Source organism: Ictalurus furcatus, chromosome 20, assembly GCF_023375685.1.
Source record: "Ictalurus furcatus strain D&B chromosome 20, Billie_1.0, whole genome shotgun sequence".
Taxonomy (NCBI): Eukaryota; Metazoa; Chordata; class Actinopteri; order Siluriformes; family Ictaluridae; genus Ictalurus; species Ictalurus furcatus.
This window is the reverse complement of record NC_071274.1, coordinates 4,184,715-4,211,213: the sequence shown is the minus strand read 5'-3', so window position 1 is coordinate 4,211,213 and position 26,499 is coordinate 4,184,715. Positions and strand designations below refer to the sequence as shown.

The 26,499-nt window shown below is 40.3% G+C and overlaps 1 protein-coding gene and 1 long non-coding RNA gene across 4 annotated transcripts in view; one reads left to right on the top strand and one right to left on the bottom strand.

Moving 5' to 3' along the window:
* Positions 1-26,103, bottom strand: part of LOC128624090 (SH2B adapter protein 2) — a 31,540-nt gene extending 5,437 nt beyond the window's left edge. The window contains exons 1-6 of one of the 3 annotated variants that reach the window (XM_053651408.1): positions 25,669-26,103; positions 8,647-9,541; positions 2,949-3,050; positions 2,078-2,169; positions 917-1,017; positions 369-530 (exon numbers count right to left, since the gene is read on the bottom strand). In XM_053651408.1, the coding sequence (XP_053507383.1) occupies positions 369-530; positions 917-1,017; positions 2,078-2,169; positions 2,949-3,050; positions 8,647-9,510 (1,321 nt within the window). In that variant the 5' untranslated portion in view covers positions 9,511-9,541; positions 25,669-26,103. Of the gene's footprint in view, positions 1-368; positions 531-916; positions 1,018-2,077; positions 2,170-2,948; positions 3,051-8,646; positions 9,664-25,668 lie in introns of those variants that run through there. The other 2 variants (XM_053651409.1, XM_053651407.1) reach the window with 2 other exon arrangements.
* On the top strand, positions 526-2,741 carry LOC128624092 (uncharacterized). The gene is made up of 4 exons (XR_008388718.1): positions 526-778; positions 900-1,066; positions 1,192-1,401; positions 2,053-2,741. It is a non-coding gene; the product is annotated as an uncharacterized LOC128624092 (long non-coding RNA).
* Positions 26,104-26,499: the final 396 nt, after the last annotated feature.

The window sequence follows — 26,499 nt, the reverse complement described above, 5'->3', positions numbered from 1 at the left end:
TTGTTGAATTTTCTGAGTTGTATTTGCGTTTTGGTTTTGCTATTATGTTGTCTGATTTGTCGTGTCTGGTTTTGCTGTTATGTTGTCTGATTTGTTGTGCGCTTAGATCTGTTGTTGCGTTTTCTCAGTTGCTGTTTGGTTTTGCCGTTACGTTTTCTGATTTGTTGTGCGTTTAGATCTGTTGTTGAGTTCTCTCAGTTGCTGTTTGGTTTTGCTGTTATGTTTTCTGATTTGCTGTTGCCATCTCCTGATGGCCATCTTGTAGAATCCTGCTCAGCTGATGAAAACATAAAAATGCGATACTGTTTCAGAAAATTTGGATGGAACAGATCAAGAGGTATTCTATAAAGAGTACGCTTTGTATATACCTGATGATGGGCTTGTACTCTGAGCCTCTGGCAGCTGCAGAAAACGCTCTAAGGGCACATGCGAGGGGTGCTGTGTGAACGGTGGTTCCCTGCAGCGGACAGTAGGGGCGCTGTAATGATCGACAGCTGCGGCACACGGCCTCTCAGGGCCCCGGTGTACACCTGAGAGGAACAAGAAACAATCACAGAGGTAACGAGTGTGAACTGGAGTTGGGCGAGACTTTATTTTTATGTGGCAACTGACTGTCTTTTGACAAGCACAAGACTTGCACCAGAATGTTGTTTATTGATTTTAGCTCTTTGTTTAGTCTGATGGTTCTTAATGAGCGGCTCTCAGAACTCAGGTGAACTTGCGTGCAACTGGCCACGGAATGTCTACGAAGCAGACTTTGAGCGTCAGCAACGAGAAAGTCTTGATTCTTCATATGGTTCCTCCACAAGCGAGTTTAAACAGGAGGCTGTAATATCACCTGTTCATTTACACTGTGTTTGAATCATTGTCCTTTTCAATACATTTTTCAATTGTGTCAGAAATTGAGATTACCCACCTTCAGAGAGGAGCTCACAGCTGCAGGAGGCCACCATGGAGAATTCTTTGGACGGTTGGCCGTGTGGACATGACGCGAGCTCGATGTCATCGCCGCTGTCCCTGAAATACACACCACACCTAAGCACCAGTCACATGCTTTAAGATTGCAGTGAGTAATAAATAAATAATAATAATGAATAGCTTTGCAATGCTGCTAAAATGTATTCTGGCTTGGAAACACTATCCACTATATCCAACACTCCATCCATTTTCCATACTACTTATCCTACACAGGATCGAGGGGGAGCCTGGAGCCTATCCCAGGGAACTCAGGGCACACACGGCAGGAGACACCCCGGCACAATCGCACACTTCGGAAACGCCAATCAGCCTACAATGCATGTCTATGGACTGGAGGAGGAAACCGGAGTACCCAGACCAAACCCCCGAAGAACACACACAGGGCGGAGGCAGGATTCGAACCCCAATCCCCAGAGGTGCAAGGTAAACATCCCCAACCCAACATGACTTCCTTTGCAGGAATACTAAAAAGTAAATAAAAACATTTTGTTTCAGCACAAACCACATCTTTGTGCTGAAATATATTTATCTTAAAGCTAAGGATTCAAAATGTTTGCCTGAAAAAAGCAGATTTTTATGACTGATTCCTGGTAAACACAGTACTCAACCAAGGCTTCTACTTTAAAAGATGGGAAATAGAGTATTGGGAATAGTCTTTGCTGAGGTTAAATTTATGTCTAGATTTCACCAACAGTCTATATTTTTAATACAGGGTTTCCAAGATGTAATGAAAAGACGGCTATCGAGGTCATATGGAAGCCATCAAACTTAATATTGGCCAAGAAAAGACATATAATTAGGGACTGAAATGATAGTACACCAATACCGACCAAAAATAGACCAATACTGGGTCAATATAAGTTCTAGACCAGACTAGCTCAGTGATCTTATCTATCGACGTCTCTCATTAGTCACTGGATTGACTCGATACTATTTATTCAGGCGTAAAAATTGGTTTATAGTGTCCAGTCCTGTACCAAGAGCTGCCAAAACCCATTCATGCTACAGCTATGATCAATGACTGTGTATTGTGCCCACCCCATCCACCCTTTTTCTCCTTCCTTCTTTCCAAAGGCAAATATTTATCCCTGCAGTTTACCCAGGATCTATGCAGTCCTGGATGTCAGCAACCCAGGAGTTCTTCTGAAGAGAGTCGATGGTCTCCAAGATATACTCGCCACCATTTTCCACCTGTGGCAGAGCACAAAGGCATGGTGTTTGTAGGACTAGCTCACTTCCCAGCACTATTTACCACCAGTCAAACCACACAGATGAATAGTTTCCATGTTAGCGCTATAAACTAAAGCTCTATAGTCAATGAGTTAATGTTTTAATGTTATTAATATCAACTAGTGTAGATGACAAGTTTGTAGACAAGCAAAACAAGCTGAAATAAAGGAATTTCGATGCATAAAACATAACACCAGTGTACTCACTGTTTTGATAAAAAAAAATAACGATTAATATTAAACACTCAATATTAGAGGCTCAAAATTAAACACAGCGCTGTTGAATCCTCAGTTCTGATTGGTCAAAAGGTTTGATTAATTTTCTATAACAGCAGCTCTGAAAGTAGAGCCGGCTGCAAGGCAGTTTATTGTATATTAATTCACTCGTTCATGTCGCCATTTCCATAGTAACAGTTCATTCACAATTTCAAATTTTTTAAATATTGTTGCTATGGTGAAGATTTAAGTAGATCTTTATTTAGCATTTATGCAAAGCGTCTCTAGTGGCAGCACTAATGCTGTAACTTGCTGTGAGTTTTTTTCCCCTCTTATTATCTTCAAGAGAGTCTATCAGGAAGAATTCATTTCACAAAACCAAAATTTGTGATCTCAGTTAAAATATGATTACGGACTGAAAAATGATGGTACATAAACAATAAAAAAAACTGTCACATAAAAGCAAACAGGCACTATTGATATTGTGAATCTGTACAGGAGAGGAGAAGAATGAAGTCATGCTACCTTCAGCACGAATGTGTTGTCTTTGTCGGGCATCTCCAGAGGCATCGTTGTCCTCACCTCCACAATGGCAGACAAAGGCACGCTCACTTTTGGCTTCGAGGACTAGAAGTGAATAGAATTTTTTCAACCATTAAGATAGATCAATATTAAGATATTAAGATAGATAGATAGATAGATATTTATTAAGATAGTTAGATAGATAGATAGATAGTAAGATAGATAGATAGATAGATAGATAGATAGTAAGATAGATAGATATTAAGATAGATAGATAGATAAATATTAAGATGGATAGATAGATAGATATTAAGATAGATAGATAGATTGATAGATAGATAGGTATTAAAAGAGATAGAGAGATAAATATTAAGATAGATAGATAGATATTAAGATAGATATATAAATAGTAGGTGACCTTAGCTTAGTATAGAAGGGATCGTACCATGGCTTGGTTTGTTCTTAAGAACGTCAATTAACTTTTGATATTTGCACACCCACGAAGTAGGCTAGGCTAACGTCAGTTCCAGTTTTTGACCATTAACGTTACATTCACGTGCATATCCTCCTGCCGAGTTCGTTGTGAACCCTCACGTTGTGACAGACCGTTATAAATGCGAGTGAAAGTGAGGAAAGTTGCCAAGCATTTCGTTCCTTTACACTACATTTGGGCTAAGGACAACTAAGTGATTTTACAGATATAAGGCTCAGCATAATGCGGGGTGTGCTAGCTTGGCAACGAGAGATATGGAACTAACGTCTGAGTTGTGGCCATATTGTAGTCATCCATTCAGAACTAGTTATGGCAGTTTGTCTTTAGAATTAAGAAAAGAAACTCCGGTACCCTTTACATAGCTAACGTTTCAGGTTACCACTATATATTGTTGTACACTTTGTAAACTTATTACATAGCAAGCTAAACAGCATGATAACATTAACATAATAAATGACACCAGTTACACAAACAGAATATTCAGTTTATCAAATTAAAATGATCATCTAAGTCAGTCATTGCTCTTCTGGGAAAATAATGGTACCTGGTCACAATGCAGGCAGCGCAGCATTGCTTGGAAGCATCTGTGGGGAAATTGTATTTACGGCATGTATAGTGTTGAATTTAGTTTCACAGGTAGCCATCCTTTCTGAGTTTGTTTAAAAGTCGTGATAGCGTGTTTAAATGTTAGCGTGTGTGGTTTGCCTGCACACATCTTAGCTCGCCTCTACTGCGAATACATCTGCCCACAGGATGTCCACAGCACCCTACAATTTCCCCATGTTGTGGGAGCTTCTATCACTCAGAAATCACCTGAATTTAAACAGTAACTGTAATCCTAAAACTATGTTCTAAATGTGCAAAGTTTCAGTATCGAACTTTGGATGTTGGGGGGGAAGGGTTTTGGACCCCCCCAATGTCCATACCATGGTTACACCCTTGGATAGATAAATAGATAGATAGTTAGATATTAAGAGATAGATAGATAGATAGATAACTACAGCTGTAAACACTTCATGGGTAAGTGTGGTGTGAGACTGAGAGAAATATGACATCTAGCCTCAAATAAATGTCATTTTTACCATCTGAACAAACCTCACTCATTTTATCCCACTGTAAAATATTTATTTAGAGAACGTTTCATATGTTGGTCTAGAGCGGCGGAGTACAATTAAAGATATCGTATTAAAGATACAATTAAAGATAATCAAGATTCAAGAATTTACAGTACTGATTCAATGAGAATATGCAGTATGCATGCAATATATTACACCAAACTGGTGATCTTGTAAACTGATGCAGTCAGCATTAACTGATCAAAACACTCACATAAAACATATTTGGAAAACCATACTGTGGAGCTCTAATGGCCGTCATTTGGCCAAACCTTCTGGATATTCATCTCAATACAAACAGGATAAGAGTGTCTCGGATCCAGCAGGTAGAGTAGAAGTGTTCAGTGTGGACAGGCTAAAGTGAAACTGATAGTATCCTGACTTGGCGATAGATGAATACACGGATAGTGCATAGCTTAGGAGTTCACCACATGTTGTTTTTCTTCTGCAATTACTAAGTTTGTGATGGTTTGAATCTGAAAACAAATCATGTCGCACCAACATAATCAACCAGCAATTCCAATGTTATTCTCTCTTCTACAAATCATAACCGTATCGGTTTTCCTTGTTTACACTTGTGTAATGTAAAATGCAGCAATAGCAAGAAATACTCTGCTTTCACTTTGGCCAGAAATTCTGTTTTAATCGTCAGGAAGTCATTTTGGCCAAGAAGAGGAAGTCATTAGCAAGAAGTCCTGAGAAAGGGCCACTGGGAAATGGCAGTGTGAGATCAGATGCTTCGAACAGCAGATTTGATGTAATAGATAAGGATAAATATAGATCTACTACAGGAAAATACTATTTAAAGCTGGTATTAATCTCCCAAATTACAACAGGGTTTAAATGTTTGCATCCCGCATGTATTGTCCATCTACAGATCTACAGGCATGGGAAAAAGAAAGTACACCCTCCTTCAATTCTAGGTTTTTATTTATCAGTGCCTAAACAACAATTTGGTCTTGAATGTGGTGCTCATCTTTGGTCCTCAAATGTGGTCATCATCAACTTCTATAAACAAACAGATTTTTTTAAAAAACAACAAACAAACAAACAAAAAAAAACAGATTTTAAAATGGTAGTTTAAAAAAAAAGTAAACATTCAGAAACCATGTGGGGAAAAAGCACACCCTATAATTCAGTAACATGTAGAACCACTTTTAAAAACAATAACTTGAAGTGTTTTCTGTAGGACTTGATGAGTCTCTCATCATTTTGGCCCACTCTTCTTTACAACATTGCTTCAGTTCATTGATGTTTGAGGGGCATTCATTTTTGCACAGCTCTCTTAAGATCCCGCCACAGCATCTCAATGGGTTCGAGGTCAGGACTTTCACTTGGCCATTCCAACCCCCTTTTTTTCCCCCTTCTTTAGCCATTCAGATGTGGATTTGTTGGTGTGCTTGGGATCACTGTCCTGTTGCATGACCCAATTTCAGCCCAGTTTATGCTGCTGGACAGATGGCCTTAAGATTTGTCTCAAGAATATTCTGGCATAAAGAGTGCATTGTTGCTTCAATGACTGCAAGTTTCCCAGGTCTTATGGCTGCTAAACAAGCCCAAATCATCACCGCTCCACCACCATGCATGACACTTGGTATGAGCTGTTTGTGTCGTGGTGTGGTCTGTGTTCGGTTTTCACCAAACATGGCACTGTGCATGAAGACCGAACATCTCCAGCTTGGTCTCATCAGTCCAAAGGACGTTCTTCCAGAACTTTTCCGGTTTGTTCAGATTGTCGTATTCTTTCTGGAAAGAAGGGGCTTTTTCCTCGCTACCCTTCCATGAAAGCCATACTTATTCACTCTTTTTCTGATTGTGCTGTCATAAACATTTAACGTGCTTACAGCGGTCTGTAGGTCATAATGATGTTTCTCTTGTTTTTGTTTTGTTTGTTTTTGTTGTTTTTTTTTTTTTATCTCTGAGCATTAAACAGTCTGACCTTGGACTGATTTTGCCAGGATGCCCACTCCTGGGAAGATTGGCAGCCGTCTTGAAGACTCTCCATTTGGAAACAATCCTCCTCAGTGTAGAATGGTGAATTTCAAATAGTTTGGAGATGGCCTTCCCAGATTGATGAACAATCAATCTTCTCTGAGATCATGGCTGATGTCCTTTCTTCTTGCCATGATGTAGACACACACCTGAGTGCTCCATAAGACCAAACTGCCAAAATTTCTGCTTTTATAGAGGAAGTCACACTTCTTGATGAGGAACTAATCTTGTGTATTTCATTAGTAACACCTGGCTGCTAATTACTCTCTTAATAACTGTGGAAGAAGGAAGAGTGTACTACCTGGTTTCTGAGTATTGTGTTGTTTTTAGTTCTCGGTATCGCGTACAATATAGCGACTACAAATAGTCGATCCACCAGGCTCTCGACAAATCCCGATGAATTCGTTTTTACTATAGAAATGATCATGTATTAAGATAAGTACATTAATATACGCATATATTTTGAATTATAGCGGGAACTCCTGTCAGAGCAGCTTCAACACCTTCTGACCAATCGGATCAGAGAATTGCACAGCACTGCGGTATAAGAAAATTCAGAAGGGAGTTGCAAATTTCTACTCCTAATAACATCTCAAAAGGGAATCTTTTGATATTTTGAAACATCTGTTAAATGTGTCTTCTTCGTATGGAGGTACGGATATACAAACTTTTGCACTAAACTGCAGTTTACCGTTAGCTTGGCACAGCAGGTATCATGTTGCTTGCTGACATTAGCACAGAACAACATGCTTCCTATAAAACAGCTTGGACAAGACAGATGTAAATCAAAGATAATCGGAGGAAGCGTAATTTAAGGCGGCATTGACACCAATGGATTTATGTTGCCCTTTACCCGGCTCTCTTCACCCAGGGGTATGGGGAGGCACACACCCAGATCCGGAGGCAGTGCAGTGGCATGCTAGTGCCAGCTGAAACAAAGCCAGGTCTTGGCTCAGAACCGGATCCTACACCAGCTGGCAATTTTACACACACTCAGCAGAGCTGTCTTCACATTACTGCAGTTTGTGTACCGAGAGTGGGCTTGGGGTGTGTGTGTGTGTGTGTGTGTGTGTGTGTGTGTGTGTGTGTGTGTTTGTGTCCTTATTCTTCAGTGCAGTGGTATACTGTAGTGTATTTAAAGTACCTCAACACATTATAGACGTTGGTATTTGAGTTGTTACAATGGTGCTAAAAGTTTACATTAACTTGAAAGCTGAAATTTTATCAGGACTTCTGCAAAACCTTTCAGATCGTCTTACGTATGAACTCAATTTGTGGAAAAAGCATATTTGAAATGCATCACATCTGATAGATCAATTATTATTAGAATCAATTTGAACCTGCTATAACCTGCTACGCTAAATACCCTGCTAGCATAGTTAATTTTTTTTTTTTTTTACCAATAAACAGATTGCTGTTACTATGGTACAGTATAGTTCGACAGGGTTAGCAACTGTTGAATACATTTCTGAGAATATGATGATGATGTACATGGTGATTCACACCCATACTGAGAAGCTCCAAATGTGAGCTAGTACATTAGCAGTTAGCTAGCCAGCTAGCTATAAGAAACAGTAGAAGAACATGGGTGAGGTTCCAATTCACATATACATGCATATTTGTATGTGAATGAATAACAGGGATGAAGTGTAGAGATGTTTCTAGACCATTTTAGTAGTCTACTGTGCATTTTTGTGATAAATATAGGGACTACCTCACTAAGCCGAGGACTAGCCGCTACATTCCTAGCTGTAGAACTAGCGACTATGTTTCTACCTGTAAACCTAGTGCATATCTTTCCAAGCATTAGATTAGCTGATTATCATTCCTAACCTTAGAATTAGCAAACACATTACCTAAATTAGACCTAATTTAGGGGTTTTATGGTATGTTATGTGCACAATCCACACCAGAAAGTGGGTATTATCTACAAAATGGCAAAACCACCAAAATAGCGCACTATATCATGGATAGGGGACAATTTTGGACATAACCTGTTTCTAACAAGTACTTCCCTAACTAGTGGATATCTTTTATCTGGCGGTTAATGTAGATCTACATTTGTATCCCCTACCAGTAAAGCTTGCAGCTATGCTCCTACCTTTGGTGGTACATAAAACTCAAGCAGGAACTTCTCGCCACCTTCCAAGTTGCTTCTTGTCTTCCTGAGCAGCAACCTGCACTTCTGCCACTGTGCAGTGCCCATACAGTTAGTATCATCTGCCACCATGTAGCGCAGAGTGCCCTCCCGCTGGATCTCCAGGAGCTCAACACGGTGACCCTGCAAGCCCCGTGCCAACCTCAGCTTCTGGCTCCAATGCTCATGTCCACCTGCCTCAGCTCCATTTGACTTCCTGACACCAGTGCCCACTGTGTCTAGCTCAGGAGGTGCCCGGCGTTGCCAGATCTCCCTCACCCCGTCTACCACACACAGGCTCATGTTCCTCAACGAGAAACCCTTCTTGAAACGGGCCTTAGAGTGACCCATGGAAACATCCTCCGAGCTTCGTGACTGGCCCAGCGCCGTTACCCTGTGTCCATGGAGGGTGGAGCTTGCAGAGGCTCCACCCCCTCCACTGTCCATGCTGTCCAGTGATTCGCTGGAGGCACCTGTGTCTTTCCGGCGCTGGTAGAGCTCGTGGTTGTAGGACGGAAGCGGGCAGCCCTGAATCCCTGCAAAGGGTGCAATTGCGTACTTGGGTGCTAAGGAAGCACCAGGTGAGCCGGGTTGATGTACCCGATTTAGCGCAGCAGCAAAGCAGTCCAGGAAATGTCGAGCAAAGTGACGCGAGAAGCTGGCATCAGCTCCGGGTGCGTCGTAGCATGGGTTCTCTGTGACAAATTGACGGAACTTGTGGGCGAAGTCGGAAGCAGAGGCACGGGCATGCAACTCACAGAACTCCTTCCAGTCAGGCAGCGGGCACGAGGAGAGCTCCGGGCTGCCGGGCGCCCCTTCACCATTCATCCCTGGGCCATGCCAACGCCCTGGCAGTGCACTGCGGGACAGAAAGAGGAAAAACGGGTCAGACATCCTCCGTACAAGAGGAGGACAAGGAGAATGAAGTACGAAAGAGAAGCGGAATTTGAACAGGGGTTGGTCTTGGGATGGACGAGGCTGACTATTGGTTAGCAATCACTGTGCATGTTTGACAGTAAACAAAAGAGAAAGAAAAAGGGTTTGTATAAAAGAAAGACTGCTACAGTGTGCTGCTAGTGAAAATGGGTGCCTGGAACTGAACGGAGAAATACACTGGCCTGCTTTCACGATCAACCAAGGAGGACGGGGAGTGTCTGCGAGCATAAGTGAGAAAAGGTGTGTATGAGTGCCAGGGGGAGAGATGGAACAGGGTTGGTGTGATAGAGAGATGTAAGAGAAAGAAAAGAAAGCCTTGAAAGAACTCAACACACAGAAATTGCATTTGCTTTATCCTAGGTTCCTTCAAGTCTGACCAACTCTGTCTTCTAATATACATGAGCAAGAACAAGTGATGCTGAAATAATCCCCTGACCTACTTTCTCCCAATGTGAGTGAGAATGAAGAATGTGTTGAGGAGCAGAGGTGTGAACCTGCCAGCCCTTTCTTTCCTAAATGAAGCTGACAAGCAGCTACTTCCCAGCCCATTGAGACTGAGACTCATTGAGACTCTCTTTCTCTCTCTCTCCCTCTCTCTCTCTCTCTTTGTCTCTCCATCTCCCACAGGCCTCACCAAGCTCTCCTGCCAAGCTCATTGTATCACACACAAGCCCTCTTTGTGGTTTTGTGGTGTCAAGAAAAACCAACACATTCTATTATCGCCAACCAGCATCAAGCTTTTCTCTGTCATCTCCCTCAGTATTTTTCCCCCTTCTCTTTTTCTCTCCGCTCTATTGAAAGAACTCTTCTATGCGATTTATATCATTTGAGCCCCCCCCCCACCCACCCACACCCCACTCACCCACACCCCACTATATTTTCCCACCCTTTGGCAGTATTGTCTCCTTTTCAGCTTTTATTTGGGTCTTCACTTTTGTGAAGAATGCAGCCAAGACCAAACCGGACCCCATTTATCATGTCGTCACGTGCGTGTTCCAAATGCTGCTTTATTTATAGTCTCCTTGTGCGATGCGTCCAATGCGCTCAGCTCACTTCCAAGTAGGGTTTCTCACAGGAGTTCACAAGCAATGCTAACTTCCAAACCGCTCTCAACAAAAGCTGTGGCTTGGAATCTGGTAATGCCATGAGGGGTGAGTGTAACTGTTGTACACATTTAAATATACGCTACAATTCAGATGTTACACAATGAAATTCAAAATTAACAACTTTTCAAGTATTACATTTTGGTTTTCAAGGACAACATGACAATCCTCTATTTCTAACCCGAATTTCCTTTTTAAGGCATCCTGATTTACTACATCATACAGACAGGAAAAATATATAAACTAGGTCAGCAGCAGCCAGGTGCATGTGTTGGGGCTACAAGCTGATTTCTGCTTTCTGAACAGGCTTCTGGACTCGGAATCCTTCAACTGGTTGGAAAAACACTTCGGATCGTGAAAAGGCCATGAACAGTTTGTAGAAGCCACTCTCCTGATGGAAACGTCCAAACGGACCGGTCAACCTTCACAACTATTGACCAGTAATGACGTATGGAGGAAGCTGGTTGGGGGAGGGGGTTGGTTGATTGGAGCTTTGACTTTGCCACTGTGAAGAGAAGCCATGATATAACTCTCCTCCTAGCACATCAAGCAGTTACCTCAAGGTTAAATATGTTGAGAGAAAATAAACATGCTAGAACGACAGGTCTCTTAGCCAAAACTTTGCCCAAAAACTTGCTGATTTTTTTTTGTTGACGGTGCAGTTACAATGTGCTACAATGGAATTTTGGTTAGAAGAAGATAATAATTATAATTTTCCATAGACTGCGAGAACGCTATTAGACTAACTATTAAGCACACATTATTATATTACATTGGCTACCACTTTCTAACAGTATCTAGGCAACCAAAACAGCTGCGTTAATGATAAAGCACAAGAATTTTGTTCTGATCAATGGTTGTGGTGGTGGTGTCGTATTGGCTTCAATGCCAATTGATGATCGATGAAATGATGGTAATAATAAGCAATACATTTGATAATTAATTCATTAATGATGACGTGCCTCCTATTCAATATCTTTTAGAGCATTTTAAGCAATGAAAGGTAACAAGGCTTTCCATTATTTACCTTTTAAAACTCCAAGAGCCTCAAATACTTCAAGTACCTTGACAATGGAAGTGACCAGTTAATAAAACACCACTTGTGACAAACGGTGAAAAGTCACATACATTAAATAAAAATAGACGAACTACACTGCATACAAATCCTGGAAACTGCAGCGGATTCCTTTAAAGAGCACTCCATTCAAAATCTATCACCTCCTACATTATCGCACACTTCCTGTTTGAATTTCCAGTAACTTCCTGTTTGCTTCCTATTCAGTAGCACTAGCTTTCAGTCTATTGTCCAGAATTAGCATCAACAGAGATGTTAAATGTAGTTACCGACATGTTTACATCCAGATATGCTTGAAATGGCAACCCCATCCCTCACCCAGCCAAGTGAAGTAGGGATGGAAATGTGAACATTTTCAGAATGTTAGCATAAAGCTAAAGCTAGGCTCCTCTTCAGATTAGGAAGGACATGGGCAAAAAGAAATGTCACGTAAAAATGTGACTAGCAGGCATTTAGCATAACCCCACTTGCGTAAGCTCTAGCCCTCTTTGTCTTCCTTGACCAGAATTCATTCAGTAGTATTTTCTAAATGAAACGTTTGTAATGATTTTCTTAATGTAGCAGGCTATCTAAAAAGAAACCGACTTGGCTACAGATCACTGAAAATGGATAAAAGGATAATATTATACCTACTTAGCATCAGCACACTGGCTGTTTCACTTAGAATTGATCTCATGCTTTAGTTTTGGATTTTAAATCTATAAAAATGCCTGACAGACTGCTCCATATTGAGTTTTTACGAGCAGCAGTACTGGTGTAATGAAAGTCTCAAGGGTAAAACACAAGAACAAAGGAGAATATGTGGGGCTCAGTGTCGACTAGCGGTCTAAAGTGGGCTGAGTATGACAAATTGTCTTCATTGATTCTGTTAAAAGAGAAGGAGAGGACACACAGACACTCAGGTGTGTGTACAGAACGTCCAGACTTTCTCACTGCAAACCGCCATGAATCTGTAAGCCGAGACGACAAGCGTGCAAGAGAATGCTTCTGTGTATACGCTCAACTTAGCTCCTTCAATAGTCCTGCTCAACACTTAACCCTTAAAGTCCCAGGAACCATTAGTGGGTCCAGTTTGACTTCCTCACTCCTGTAACTGGATACCATTTCTATTAGATCCACTGTACAGTAGTTACTGACAATACAAGTAGAAACAACAATTTTGGTCATGTCAGTCATTTTTTCCCCCCACTCAGATCTTTGGATAAATGAATAAATCTATAACATGGCTTCTCTTAAACTGTAGCAATAAGAAATTCAACAAAAATGTTTACTTCACTGTTTTTGTCTGCTCTTTACTCATTTTAAAGAAGGCTTAAGCTCCGCCCACTGGGCACAATCCCATAATACACCTAAAAAAAAATCTCCTGATATTCTCTAGAATGTCAATTTACTGGATGTGTCGTCAAGATATACATGTAAAGATTCCCTTTATACACTTTCGAAATCCCACTAAATAGAGTGAAACTCATTAAACTACTTTGTATTTTGAAAACTTGTTTTTAATTGCCAAATGTACAATTCTTTAAATTAATTGAAGGCGTTTTTAGATGACCTGCAGTCTAGAAATTTGATATATTCTTTCCTATTGTCACGTATCAAGAAACTCTGGACTCCACTTCCCATCAGCCACTGCACTGCACTAGCTGTCACATGACCACCTGCACCTGATTCACGTTTTGTTAATGAGCACTCATGTGTATATATAGTCCTTGTCTGCACTGTTTGCTTGTCTTTCGTTGTCCTAGACTCTGGTTGTTTATGTCTCGGTGGTTTGTTTCATGCCACAGTGTTATTCCACGTTGTCTTAGTGTCTTTGTTTCTTAGTACGTTTATTTCAATAAATGTCATTATCTGCACTTGCTTCTGGCTCAACCTCGATTCGTGACACCTATCCCTAATACATACTGTAGGAATTTCACAAAATGTTGATTATTGTTAGATTTATACTTAAAATGGCATAAAATGTATATTTTTTTTTTATAACAGTGTATGATGTTTTCTTTGTTAAACAATAAAGAAATTATATTTCAAATTGTGTTTTTTGCCTTGACAGTCTAATTATTTTAATTCAAACAACTTCAAAAAGACTAGCTTTTTGGTTTCATTAAGTGTGAAATTTGTGCATATTTAATGAGGTCAAGCAAAACTTTACACACATACAGTACACTACTTCAGGTTGTTAGCAACGTAGCACTTACGTCTAACATAAATTGTTTTTCGTTGGTTTTTTTTTTTTTAAAAAATGGAAAGTGTCAAATCAAAACATTCTACTGACAATAATATATTGTTTACAGATTACAGAACGTGATTCATACCATTCTCACAATTTTGCTCTTGCTCATTTGTGTGTGGTTCCCATGCCAACAGCGGCATGTGCTACTGTTGTTTTGGTTCTAGTCTCCACCCTCATCTTTTCATTGGTTAACTCCCTAATTTTGTTCACCTATTTTTCCCTTATTACTTTTCATCTTTTCTTTATTTTGCCCTGAGCCTTTCTGCAGTATTGTTTAACTTTTCTTTTTTCATGTCTGATGTCTTTCCTAGATCTCATGCATGCCTGCTCTCTCGATTATTATAATATGATTTCCTGAATTGAATTTGCCTGTGATCTGACCTCTGCGAGACACTGACAACGATTTTTGAACACATCCTGCATTTATTAAAATACAATACTTCATAATTAACTGTAGTGTACATTGATATTTTAATACTACAGAGGTGAGGGTGTAGGTAAAGGAAATGATGTGGTTTGGCCAGGTTGCCAGAAACCCAAAAAATACATTCAAGCATTTAGGTTTAACAAAACACCCGATGCTTATACAGTTTAACAAAGGCAAAAATCCTTCCAGCCCAGTTTGTTTGAGAGAAAGACAGAGCGATCCCGTGTTGTAAAAGCGTTCATGATGACTCATCACCTCCCCAGCCAACCAGAGGGAATTCTGGGATACACTTCCCCATTACAAAACATTTATGAGAGTGAGACAGAGTGAGACAGAGAGAGTGCCCTACGCTATACCGCAGAGCAGCTCGCATTAATAACCATAAGCCTTCCCTGAGGAGCTCTCAGACCTACAAGCTATATGAATGAGGAGGCTTGTATTAGACGTACCTGCACATCATTAATGATCCTGCTTTTAGTTTAACTTAAAGATGGTGTGCAGTTTAAACAAGACATTAAATAACAAAATTGAAACGAAATAGGATATAACTGAGATACACACACCATCAGGCGTACACCTTTTGAACCTATACTAGAACATAAGGAAAAAGAGTTTTTAAGGTTCATTACATTCATGTTCCCTTGTGCTCCGAGTTCCCTGGGATAGGCTCCAGACTCCACTGTGACCCTGTGTAGGATAAACAGTACAGAAAATGGATGGATGAACTGTTAATGTGTAGTTTTTCTGATACAAAATTAGACGTTTTGCTCAAGGACACATAAATAGTGATGTTCATTAATGTGTATTGTCCCTGTTAAATCCATCCATCTATTCATTTTCCATACCACCTATCCTACACAGGGCTGTAGGGGAGCCTGGAGCCTATCCCAGGGAACTCGGGGAACGAGGCAGGGGACACCCTGGACATGGTAGCAACCCATCATAGGGCAAGAAAGAAAGAAAATTTGCCCTGTAAAAATGATCATGGCTGCATTAAATGAGAAAAAAAAGTTTAAAAAAAAGAAAGAAAAAACAAGTTACAATACAAGTTAGCCACTGTAGCTTCTGAACGTTATGTTTTTCTTCAAATGCCTTTTATTAATAGTTTTTTTTTGTACATGTATTGTTCACCTTCTATATATAAATGAATTAAATGATTCTTCGTGTTATTATTATTATTATTATTCTTACTACACTTAGTCCAAGTAATCTGTTTGAGAATACATATAATACTAAGCTGGCATTTCTGTCAGTAGGAACGAAGGGATGAAAAGGCAAACAGGCAGACAGTCTTACTTTACGTCTCATTATCAATGTGACAATATACGTGTATGGTATTGTAAAATAAGGATGAAATGTGAAACTCTTATACTGTTAACATTATGTCCTACTAGTACAGATAACATCACAAGAAATGTGGCCTTCCATATGAAATGTAAAAACCAGATCATTTTTACAGCGTGTCAGTTTACACAGTGATATACTGAACACGTTGTTGGGTCGTGTATTTTCGTACTGTTATAGAGTTCCACATACAGGAACTATTTAACGCTCTATACACAGCAGCTTGTAATAAACCAGCCTGAAAAAACAACAGGTTTGAAGGACGGCCGTGTTCAGAATGACCTTACTGTGAGGTCGGCGCTTAACAAGATCAGTGTGGTGTCCGCAGGACCTCTGGAGCGTCACACACACACACACACACACACACACACGTAAACTCATACTGAATTTATTTATTTATTTATTTATTTATTTATTTTCCAATAGCCTTTAAGAACGCCTTTGCCAAAAGAGGAATGTATTGAAATCATTCTCATGGTTGGATCGGGAAGCTGTCGCAACGTTGTGATGGACTTTAACATGAAACATGGCAAACATATCGCGTAACATCACTGTTGCCATACTTAACAAATTCAAAAAGACCAGAAGTGCTGCGGACCGACTGAGAAGTGGATGTCCACGAACATCCACTCATCCATCCATCCATATTCTGTACCGCTTATCCTACACAGGGTTGTGGAGAGCCTGGAGCCTATCCCAGGGGACTCTTGACAGGGTGCCAACCCATCGCAGGGCACAATCACACACCCATTCACACACTATGTACAATTTAGAGATGCCAATCAGCATAAAATGCATGGCTTTGGACTCGGGTAGGAAACAGAAGTACCTGGAGGAAACCCCCGAAGCACGGGGAGAACATGCAAACTCCACACACACACACACACACACACACACACACACACACACACACAGGGGGGAGGCAAACCCCCAATCCTGGAGGTGCGCGGAAAACGTGCTGACCTCTAAGCCACCGTGCTGTACATTTAATGTTGGCGAACAGCCAAGAAAACAGGTACCAATTATACAGTATAAAGCAGCTATAATCCATTCTTCGCTTTTCCAGCCTCTCTTTTATTCCTGTCAGATACTTGAAGTCACAGCTTTACCTCTAAAGCACTCGAGACCCCTTCCATAAATGTTAAAGAAATGTCTTCTCACAAAAAACCTCACCATATCAATAATGACACTTTTTTTTATTTTATTTTAAATCTGTTTATGTAGAAGTCCCCGTGTCAGCTATTAGTAAGTAAATAAGTAAGTAAGTAAGGCTTTAATTATATAGCACTTTATAAAACAATGTTTTCAAAGTGCATTACTGAAGACATACATGCATGTGGTGCCGAAGGTGTAAATCCAACTACTGCTCAGCTACATGCTTGGCCTGGATTCTGTAGTGTTTTTGTAAGTTGTATAATGACTGTGATACATAAATAAATGTAACTGTAAGAAAAAACAGTGTAACTGCTGTGACAGCACTGTCGATTGATCAGAGTCTGAGAAAGTCGTCTTGTGTCACAGAAACGGAAATGGGAACGTCAGCGACTCTGTGTTTATCAGGAACTCTATATCTGCTCAGCCAACTTTCCACGAACACCAGAAATAGGTCGTATGAGCAGGATTTTTTTTTTTGTGCATCGATATGTTTGGCCTTTTTACAAACGCATGTATGGATGGATCACAAATTGATCATTTGAGATGGAAGAATTCTGACCACAAACAGAATCGTTGATCTGAACTCTCCCTGAAGCTGCACATAAAGCTGATGCTTACCCTGAGGACGATGTCATGGAGATCGGAGAGTAGTTGAAGTCTTGTATGACTGAAAATAACTGCCTTGGAGCATCGCCAAGAGTGGGCAGACTTTACTAGAAGGACTTTGGTTGTAGTCAGTGAATGGTATTTAGAGGAGTATGAATGGTGTTTGAGTTCGAGTCATAATATCGGCCCTTAATATTAAATCTGGCTAATTCAAACGAAAAGTGACACACCGATCCAATACCGAGTATCAGTGTCAGGTCCGATTATGGCCCGAGACGCTGGACTGGCATCTAATCTGATCCACTGATGTATTTTAAGCAATTTTAACTGACACAACACAGATCATGCGTGTGAATGCAGGACACAAATTGCCTTAATGCATGTTGCATTACACCTGCGGTCTGCTTGGTTGGCATGGTTACTGAGAGGATGTCAGGAATGGATTGATATCACGTATCAGGCAATAATTAGAGCTTTGATATCAATAGCAAATAGAAGAGGATAAATGGGATCAACGCATTATTACAAATCAACAATTTAAAAAAATAATAAAATACTACTACTTCTACTACTACTATTACTACTACTACTATTACTGATACTACTATTACTACTACTACTACTATTACTACGACTATTACTGATGCTACTACTATTACTATTACTGATACTACTATTACTACTACTATTACTACTACTATTACTGATGCTACTACTACTACTACTACTATTACTACTACTATTACTACTACTATTACTGATGCTACTACTACTACTACTACTACTATTACTACTACTATTACTACTACTATTACTGATGCTACTACTACTACTACTACTATTACTACTACTATTACTACTACTATTACTGATGCTACTACTACTATTACTGATACTACTACTACTACTACTACTACTATTACTACTACTATTACTACTACTATTACTGATGCTACTACTACTACTACTACTACTATTACTACTACTATTACTACTACTATTACTGATGCTACTACTACTACTACTACTATTACTACTACTATTACTACTACTATTACTGATGCTACTACTACTATTACTGATACTACTACTACTACTACTACTACTACTATTACTACTACTATTACTACTACTATTACTACTACTATTACTGATGCTACTACTACTACTACTACTATTACTACTACTATTACTACTACTATTACTGATGCTACTACTACTACTACTACTATTACTACTACTATTACTGATGCTACTACTACTATTACTGATACTACTACTACTACTACTACTACTACTACTACTATTACTACTACTATTACTACTACTATTACTGATGCTACTACTACTACTACTACTATTACTACTACTATTACTACTACTATTACTGATGCTACTACTACTACTACTACTATTACTACTACTATTACTACTACTATTACTGATGCTACTACTACTATTACTGATACTACTACTACTACTACTACTACTACTACTATTACTACTACTATTACTACTACTATTACTACTACTATTACTGATGCTACTACTACTACTACTACTACTATTACTGATGTTACTACTACTACTACTATTACTGATACTACTACTACTACTACTACTATTACTACTACTATTACTGATGCTACTACTACTACTATGACTACTATTACTACTACAACTATTACTGATACTACTACTACCACTACTACTATTACTGATGCTACTACTACTGCTGATACTACTATTACTACTACTACTACTAGTATAACTACTACTATTACTACTAATACTACCACTAATACTATTACTACTATTACTACTAATACTACTACTACTAATAATAATCATCATCATCATCATCTGTAACTGATGAATGTGTGTCCCAGAGTATCCGTTAGCTGATAAATACAGATTTTTGACCGTTACAAATTCCCAATGTCCAATGTATTTTCTAGACAAATCACAGAAAATAGTCCTAAAAACGAAGAGAAACAAATTAGTGTGGGAAATTATACGGTATTCCTTATTTTAATATTTCTTTGTAAACGAAAATATATATGGCAAACAGTAGTTTTATTAAACGCTAATTCCTCGACTGCCATTTGTTACTTTGAATAGTGTGGAAAAGGAAATGTAATACATACACTTGTACTGAAAACGAATGAATGAATGAACGAACGACTTCATTAATGATAACTACAGTACGTAAGCAATAAAAATCCATATACTGCGAAGACAGACGGCTTCTTCTCAACACACGGTCCAGATATGTGGCTAAAATAGACTTTTTCCCCCCGTTTTTGCTAGCTAAGCAACGTGAAAAGAGAAAAACAGTTAGAAAGAATGAAAACCCGCCAGCTCTGAGGAAGATCATGCGAGCGGAGCGTACGATCACTGTCTCTCGAGTTTACTGAGACTGGAGAGAAGAGAACGTTGTCTAATCTAAACGCAGAAGCTTTGACATGAGCCGGTGACATCAGGAATCTGAGGATGTTATTATTTCATCATAACTTGTGTTAGTTCATTTTCAGGAACACACGAAAGACGTGAGCAGTGAGAGGGGTTTTGAGAATTAGCGTTGAAAAAGTGTACTTCTAAAAAATAAAAAATAAAAACCACTAAGAACGAATCGGTGATCTGAAAGGAAATAGCAGTTTTACTGACGTCTATAGCATTCTAAATACAAGCTACACATGAACGCTCCAGTGTGCTGCCCAGTCCAATGTCCTGTTTGCCTGGACCCCTAACTGTCTAGACTTCAAAAATAACATAACGTAATAGTATTGCAAGCTAGTTAGCTATTATATCTCATATAAATTCCTGTCAGACATGAACCCATTCTTAGAAAGTGTCTAATTGTGTTTGTGGCCTTGTTTAACCGTGACGTGGCTGTGTGTCGTAACCAGCAGAGATGTATGACAGTCGATGCTAAGCGGTTCTGTCAGTGTTTCCACATGTTCTTGATTCTGTCTGTCATCTGTGAATCCAAATGAATCTGCCTAGTTAAAACAAGAGAGGGTTAAGGGCCTTGCTCAAGGGCCCAACAATGACAGTGCTGGGGCTTGAACCCCCAACGTTCTGATCAGTACCACAGAGCCTTTAATCATCGAGCCACTACTGCACCAAATAATGCCTAAAAAATGGTAACTAACATTGCGTAATAATATTGCAGGCTAGTTAGCTTGTGGTGTACTTATAGCACCGAGACATGTTGCATCGTAGTGAAGCGTATTTTCTTTAAATTTACACACCACATAAAGATGTTTGTTTTTCAAAAATCAGTAGTGACTAGTGGGGTTTTTTTTTCTTTCTCCCTCACAAATTCTTCCGCTCTGTGCATGGAGCGCGCCGCAGAGTGGCCAACTCTGTTCATGTTTTCGTTCTGATTCTCCACATGCGTTGTTGTTGTTTACATCGTCATGTGTATTTTGTTTTGCTTTTGAGTCTGGTCTCCTCCCCGTCTTGTGATTGGTGTAGGTCTTAACTGGTCTCACCTGTTTGTCTTCGGCTGAATGCGTGTCGCGATGATGTGACGTGACGTGACGTGACGCGTCTCGGCCCGAATCTGCGGAAAATCTGCGGTAATTTTGAAAAAATCGCGAGCTCCGACGAATACCGCGGAGTTTTCTCGATTTGTGTGTTCATTTCTGCGATCACAAAACTGTAAAGTCCTGGAGGGACTGACTTGTGTGCCAGGCAAGAATGAATTAAAAAAATCTTCTCGTCCCAGGTGCCGGGGCTAGCGATTTGCTAGAATAAATATTGATAATAAAAACATATAGGCTATTTCTTGTACTACATGAAATCGTGCTGTGTATAGATACTGAAAGATTTGACAACGGATAGTAAAATACGTTGCCAAGTCAGGCGTATTAACCTCTACGGTTATTAATTTTCTCACGCAATGCATCAGAAAAATCCTAACTCGGTTTGTGGATTGGTAAAACGTAACCATATGTTTGCTAGTTTCCTGAGCTCCAGTTTGTTTTAGTGGGAAAAGGGGTTACACTTGGGATAGTTGGTATAGAAACATTTCTTTTGCTTCCTAAAACCTTTTTCTGACAGAAGAAATCTCAGTTAAACCTTTTGGTATTTGAATTCGTGACTTTTCAGGCCCCAGTACAGAAGCTGTATACGTTGTGCGAGATGTTAAGAGTTTATGCAGCTGCTGCTGTGTGTGATTTATAGCGTACAGCGCGGTGATCTGGGAATTTACACGGCCGGGGCGTAAGGAAAAGCTATCGCTCCAGTTTACATGTATAAACAATCAATGAGTGAACAGGAAGAAGGAGAGAGGCATGTTTTTATACTTGATCACGGCTGCTGAAACAGTGTGTGTGTGTGTGTGTGTGTGTGTGTGTGTGTAAGCAGAGCCCTCCGGGTCGTGCGGGTGAAAGAGTGGAAGAGCAAAGGGGGTGGGGGGGGGGGGGTCTAATGAAGAATCCAGAGTTCATCATTACTGTAACTGCACAATCACTGACCTTACATCAGTCCATTCATACAGTGCTGAGTGCGACCACATGACCTCCTCTAACTTCTGGCTGATCTGAGATCAGCAGTGACCCTCAGAAGGTCACAGTAATGGGCCTTAGCAGTTTCATAATCAGAATACAGCAGTCTGCGTGTCTGCTGAACACATCTCTGCAAGCTGATATCCCTGAAAGCTGCAGAGAGGAACTCCGGCAGCATAGTAGACCTCTTTGTGTGTGTGTGTGAGACTGAATTTCCCATGATGCAGTAAGTTTCGCAGAGGAGACGTCCAGGCTGATGATGCTGGTTCAATGCCCTTTAGAGATAAATAATGTTTGAGAGAGAAACATCCTTAAACTCTACAGTAAAGCCATCTCTATTTTACTCTGAACTCCTAATTGTACTTAATGTAAAATGATTATGGGCTTGGTTTGTGATGCCATGACTGGGAAACTCTTAACGTTAGGACCAGCATGCCAAGTCAGATGATGTCAACAAAATGACAGTGTAAATCAAGACTACTAACTACTAACATCCCACTTGTGTTCACCTACAACAAACGCAAGTTTATTTACAATCAAGCAACTAGCCCGGCTAGGTTTTTAGGGTGGCATGACGATATGGGGCGGTCTTTAATTTGCATATTCATGCATATTCATAGACCCTGGCATTTTTAATAACGGTTAAAGGACTAAAAATGTTCTTGGGCCAGTTCTAGTAGTTTTGGTACCGTTTAGCATTTTATCATTGTGCATAGATTAGTACATTCTGAGTGTTTTTTAGCTTAACACATGCTCACACACACACACACACACACACACACACACACTCGCAATGCAAACATACCCTCACAGAAAGCCTACAGATATACACTGCTACTCGAAGTGTGGAAACGGAAGAGAGGAGATCCGTAGTGGCATGCAAACACCCCCAGGGATGTGAACACCAGCGTGATTTCTAAGTTTAGCTCTGGACATTCGGGCGTGTGCAGCTCTGTTAGAGTAACGCACATGGCATGGCATAACACACACACACACACACACACACACACACACACAAATACAGAGGTCTGCTACCACACAAAATCTTAAGCATGTGTTCAAAACATGATTGTAATCACACAGACAAAACAAATCTCTCTCTCTCTTTGTCTGTCTCTCACTCTCACTTTCTCTCTCTATCTCTCTCACTCTCTCTTTCTCTATCTCTCTCACTCTCTTTCTCTCTCTCTCACTCTCTCTTTCTCTCTCTCTCACTCTCTCTCACTCTCTCTTTCTCTCTCTCTCTCACTCTCTCTCTCTCTCACTCTCTTTCTCTCTCACTCTCTCTTTCTCTCTCTCTCTCTCACTTTCTCTTTCTCTCTCTCTCACTCTCTCTCTTTCTCTCTCGCTCTCACTCTCTCTCTCTCTTTCTCTCACTCTCTCTTTCTCTCTCTCTTTCTCTCTCACTCTATCTCTCTCACACACTCTCTTTCTCTCTCATTCTCTTTCTCTCTCTATCTCTCTCTCTATCTCTCTCACACTCTCTCTCTCTCTCTCTCACTCTCTTTCTCTCTCACTCTCTTTCTCTCTCTCACTTTCTCTCTCTCTCACACTCTATCTCTCACTTTCTCTCTCTTACACTCTCTCCCTTTCTCACTCTCTCTTTCTCTCCCACTTTCTCTCCCTCACACTCTCTCTTTCTCTCACTCTCTCTCTATCTCTCTCTCTTTCACTCTCTGTGAGAGAATAGCATATCCGCATCCAATCAGATTGCCAGGTCAAAGGCAAAAGATTTTTTTATTTTTTATCTCCAATCAGAAAAAAACAAAGCCAGAGGCACAGAAATCAGATCCTAAATTTCCTCTATTCACCTTCCGTGTCCATCTCAAGATCAATACAGTCGCTCCGGAAAGGTGGAGGCTGTGAAAACTGAGTCATCAAAGCAGCACCTTTGGGTTTTTTAGCCAGGAGAAAAAGGAGGTTAAGGATCTGGATATCACAGAAGGCTGCAATATGTAAATGAAATCTTCTGTGCTCTATTTTTATTTTCCAGACGAGCGTTTCTGTATAAATCACAGCATTTACATCGTCCAAAAAATACGGAATAAACCCTGTTATCGGAAACTAATCACCGATGGTATGGCGTGACGCAGTCCGAGGTGCAGCAGAGTTACTCTTACTACCACAAAGTCGATTATTTCCCAATATCAGCACATCCTGAAGCGTTTCATTCCCTTCACACCACAGCAACTTCCCAACCATTACAATTTGTAACTTATTAATGAACACGTCATGCTTTTTAACCATTTATAGTTACAGTTAATGTCGTGAAACCTCCGCAAGACAAGTTAGTTCCTGTTATCGCTTACTGTACATTACAGCAGCTATAAGCGTCAATCCCAGACTCTGTTTTGAAATGAATAAAACAAACAAACAAACAAACAAACAAATACGGCTTTTCATGTTACAGAGAAGCCGTAAAACGCATAGACCACCGTCCTCATGACTTTCCACCTGTGGTGGAAAACTTACTGACAGTTTCAAAGCTCCGACACTGGAGACTCCTTCCATTAACGTTAAATAAAACAAACATCTCCTAACAGAAAAACACCACATCAGTGATTATATGTTGTTACATAACAACACGTGTTTTTTTTTTATTGTTTTTAAAAATGTACCGTTTAACAAGTCCCCGTGAACGAGCGGTTACTATAGAAACGTTCATATTACAACGAGCGCATTAATACTGTATTAATACTGTCTGGATTTGCCATTCATTCAAAAAATAAATACATGCATGAGGCATCACTGAGGCATTGTGGGAATCCCATCAGACCCTGGATTAAGGGAATGATCCGATCACAACTCTGCTGTTGATCAGTTATAACCTTGAATCACCCCTTATTAAATTTCTGAAGAGGATCTTTTCAACACTTGGCAACACTGAGGATCTCTAGCTATTTATTTCCCCAGATGATGTGATCATAACCGAGCATAGCCTTATTGACTTGTTTGGAGAGAGCTGTTTATAAAACAGAAGAGCTTGGATTATAGCTGCTGTTTATTTAAATGGTGATCGAAAAGTGTCATGGTTACAGCCTGCGTAGGAGCCACAGACATTTCCACTGATGCTGCTGGTTTCATGAATGAAACCTCTCTCTCTCTCTGTCTCTCTCTTTCCCTTTAACCACATAAAGATATTTTTAATACCTTTTTATCTATTATTCCGATTATTATTCGGAATTCCTGTTTGTGCAGCTGCAGCATATCCACTGACCCCACTACGCCTTTCCCTCTAACAGAATTAGTCTAACAGAATTAGTCCTGTACACCTACAGCCCTGATTAACCTATATTGTGCGTAAGGGGGGGTTGGGACACCAATTATAATTTAAAAAAAAATAAAAAAAATCGATTAATACGATTATCCCGAAAAAGCAGAGACTTTGGAGGAGAGAAGGTTTTAGGAGCGCAGAGAAACATGGACACCTCTGCAGCTACACCTGAGCCCCAACATCTGCTCCACCGAACATGATCATCCGTACTGTAGCTCGTGCGTCCTAAACCGCGGCCTCATTAATCGAATAATCGCTCGCCGGTGTGTATGACTTCCAACACAACAGCGTTCATATGAACACCCGCCCTAATGCTCACCTCACCTCGGATCCGACTCACTGCATGACCGCTTCAGCTGGAAACCTTCACACCGCGTTTCCTCAATAAACCATGATCCCACCTAGACAATAATCGGTATCCGTTATCAGATTCCCGGATAATAATGAGGAGGAGAGGAGAAGGACGAGGACGCGGAGAAAAGAGCCTACAGGATCTTCATGTCGCTCTCCAAGCGTCCGGAGACGCACAGACCGGATTGAGATGAAGGGGGGGGAGGCTCTCTGTTCTGTTCTCTGTTTCACACCGATATTCTCCTCCGTGCGCCTTAAAGGAGCCGTGCACAACCATGCGCGTGCTCTTTCTCCTGGACTTCCTCAAACCCCATACACACTCTTCCTGCATCCGCGAATCAGGCTTTCCTGTGTCACAGGGGGGTGGGGGCAGGAATTAGATTTAGGATTAGCGCCAAATCTGGATAGGACAGGCTAGATAATTCATCCGGTGTCTCATCCAAGATTTAGGATTTAGAAGGTTCGGGGAGCCCTGCTTCTCTTAGTGCTGATCAGTTGACCTTATTATATGGAGTTCTGAGCATTGTACTTTTATTGTTATTGTTTTTTGAGGATGTTAGCAGCAAGTTTGCACTATTATTAGAAAATCTGAGATCATAGTGAAAAAAAAAAAATACTGTTTCCATGAATGCAAATACAAGCCATGAAGCACTGGGTTGTTCAGGAAAAGGGGGTGGGGTGTGTAGAATTTGATGCATTCGTTATTTGCATATTTATAGAAGCTGCCACTGACTACATCTACGTGCACGGCGATATGCCGATATGAATCTGAATTTGACAATTCGTATTAACGAGTCGT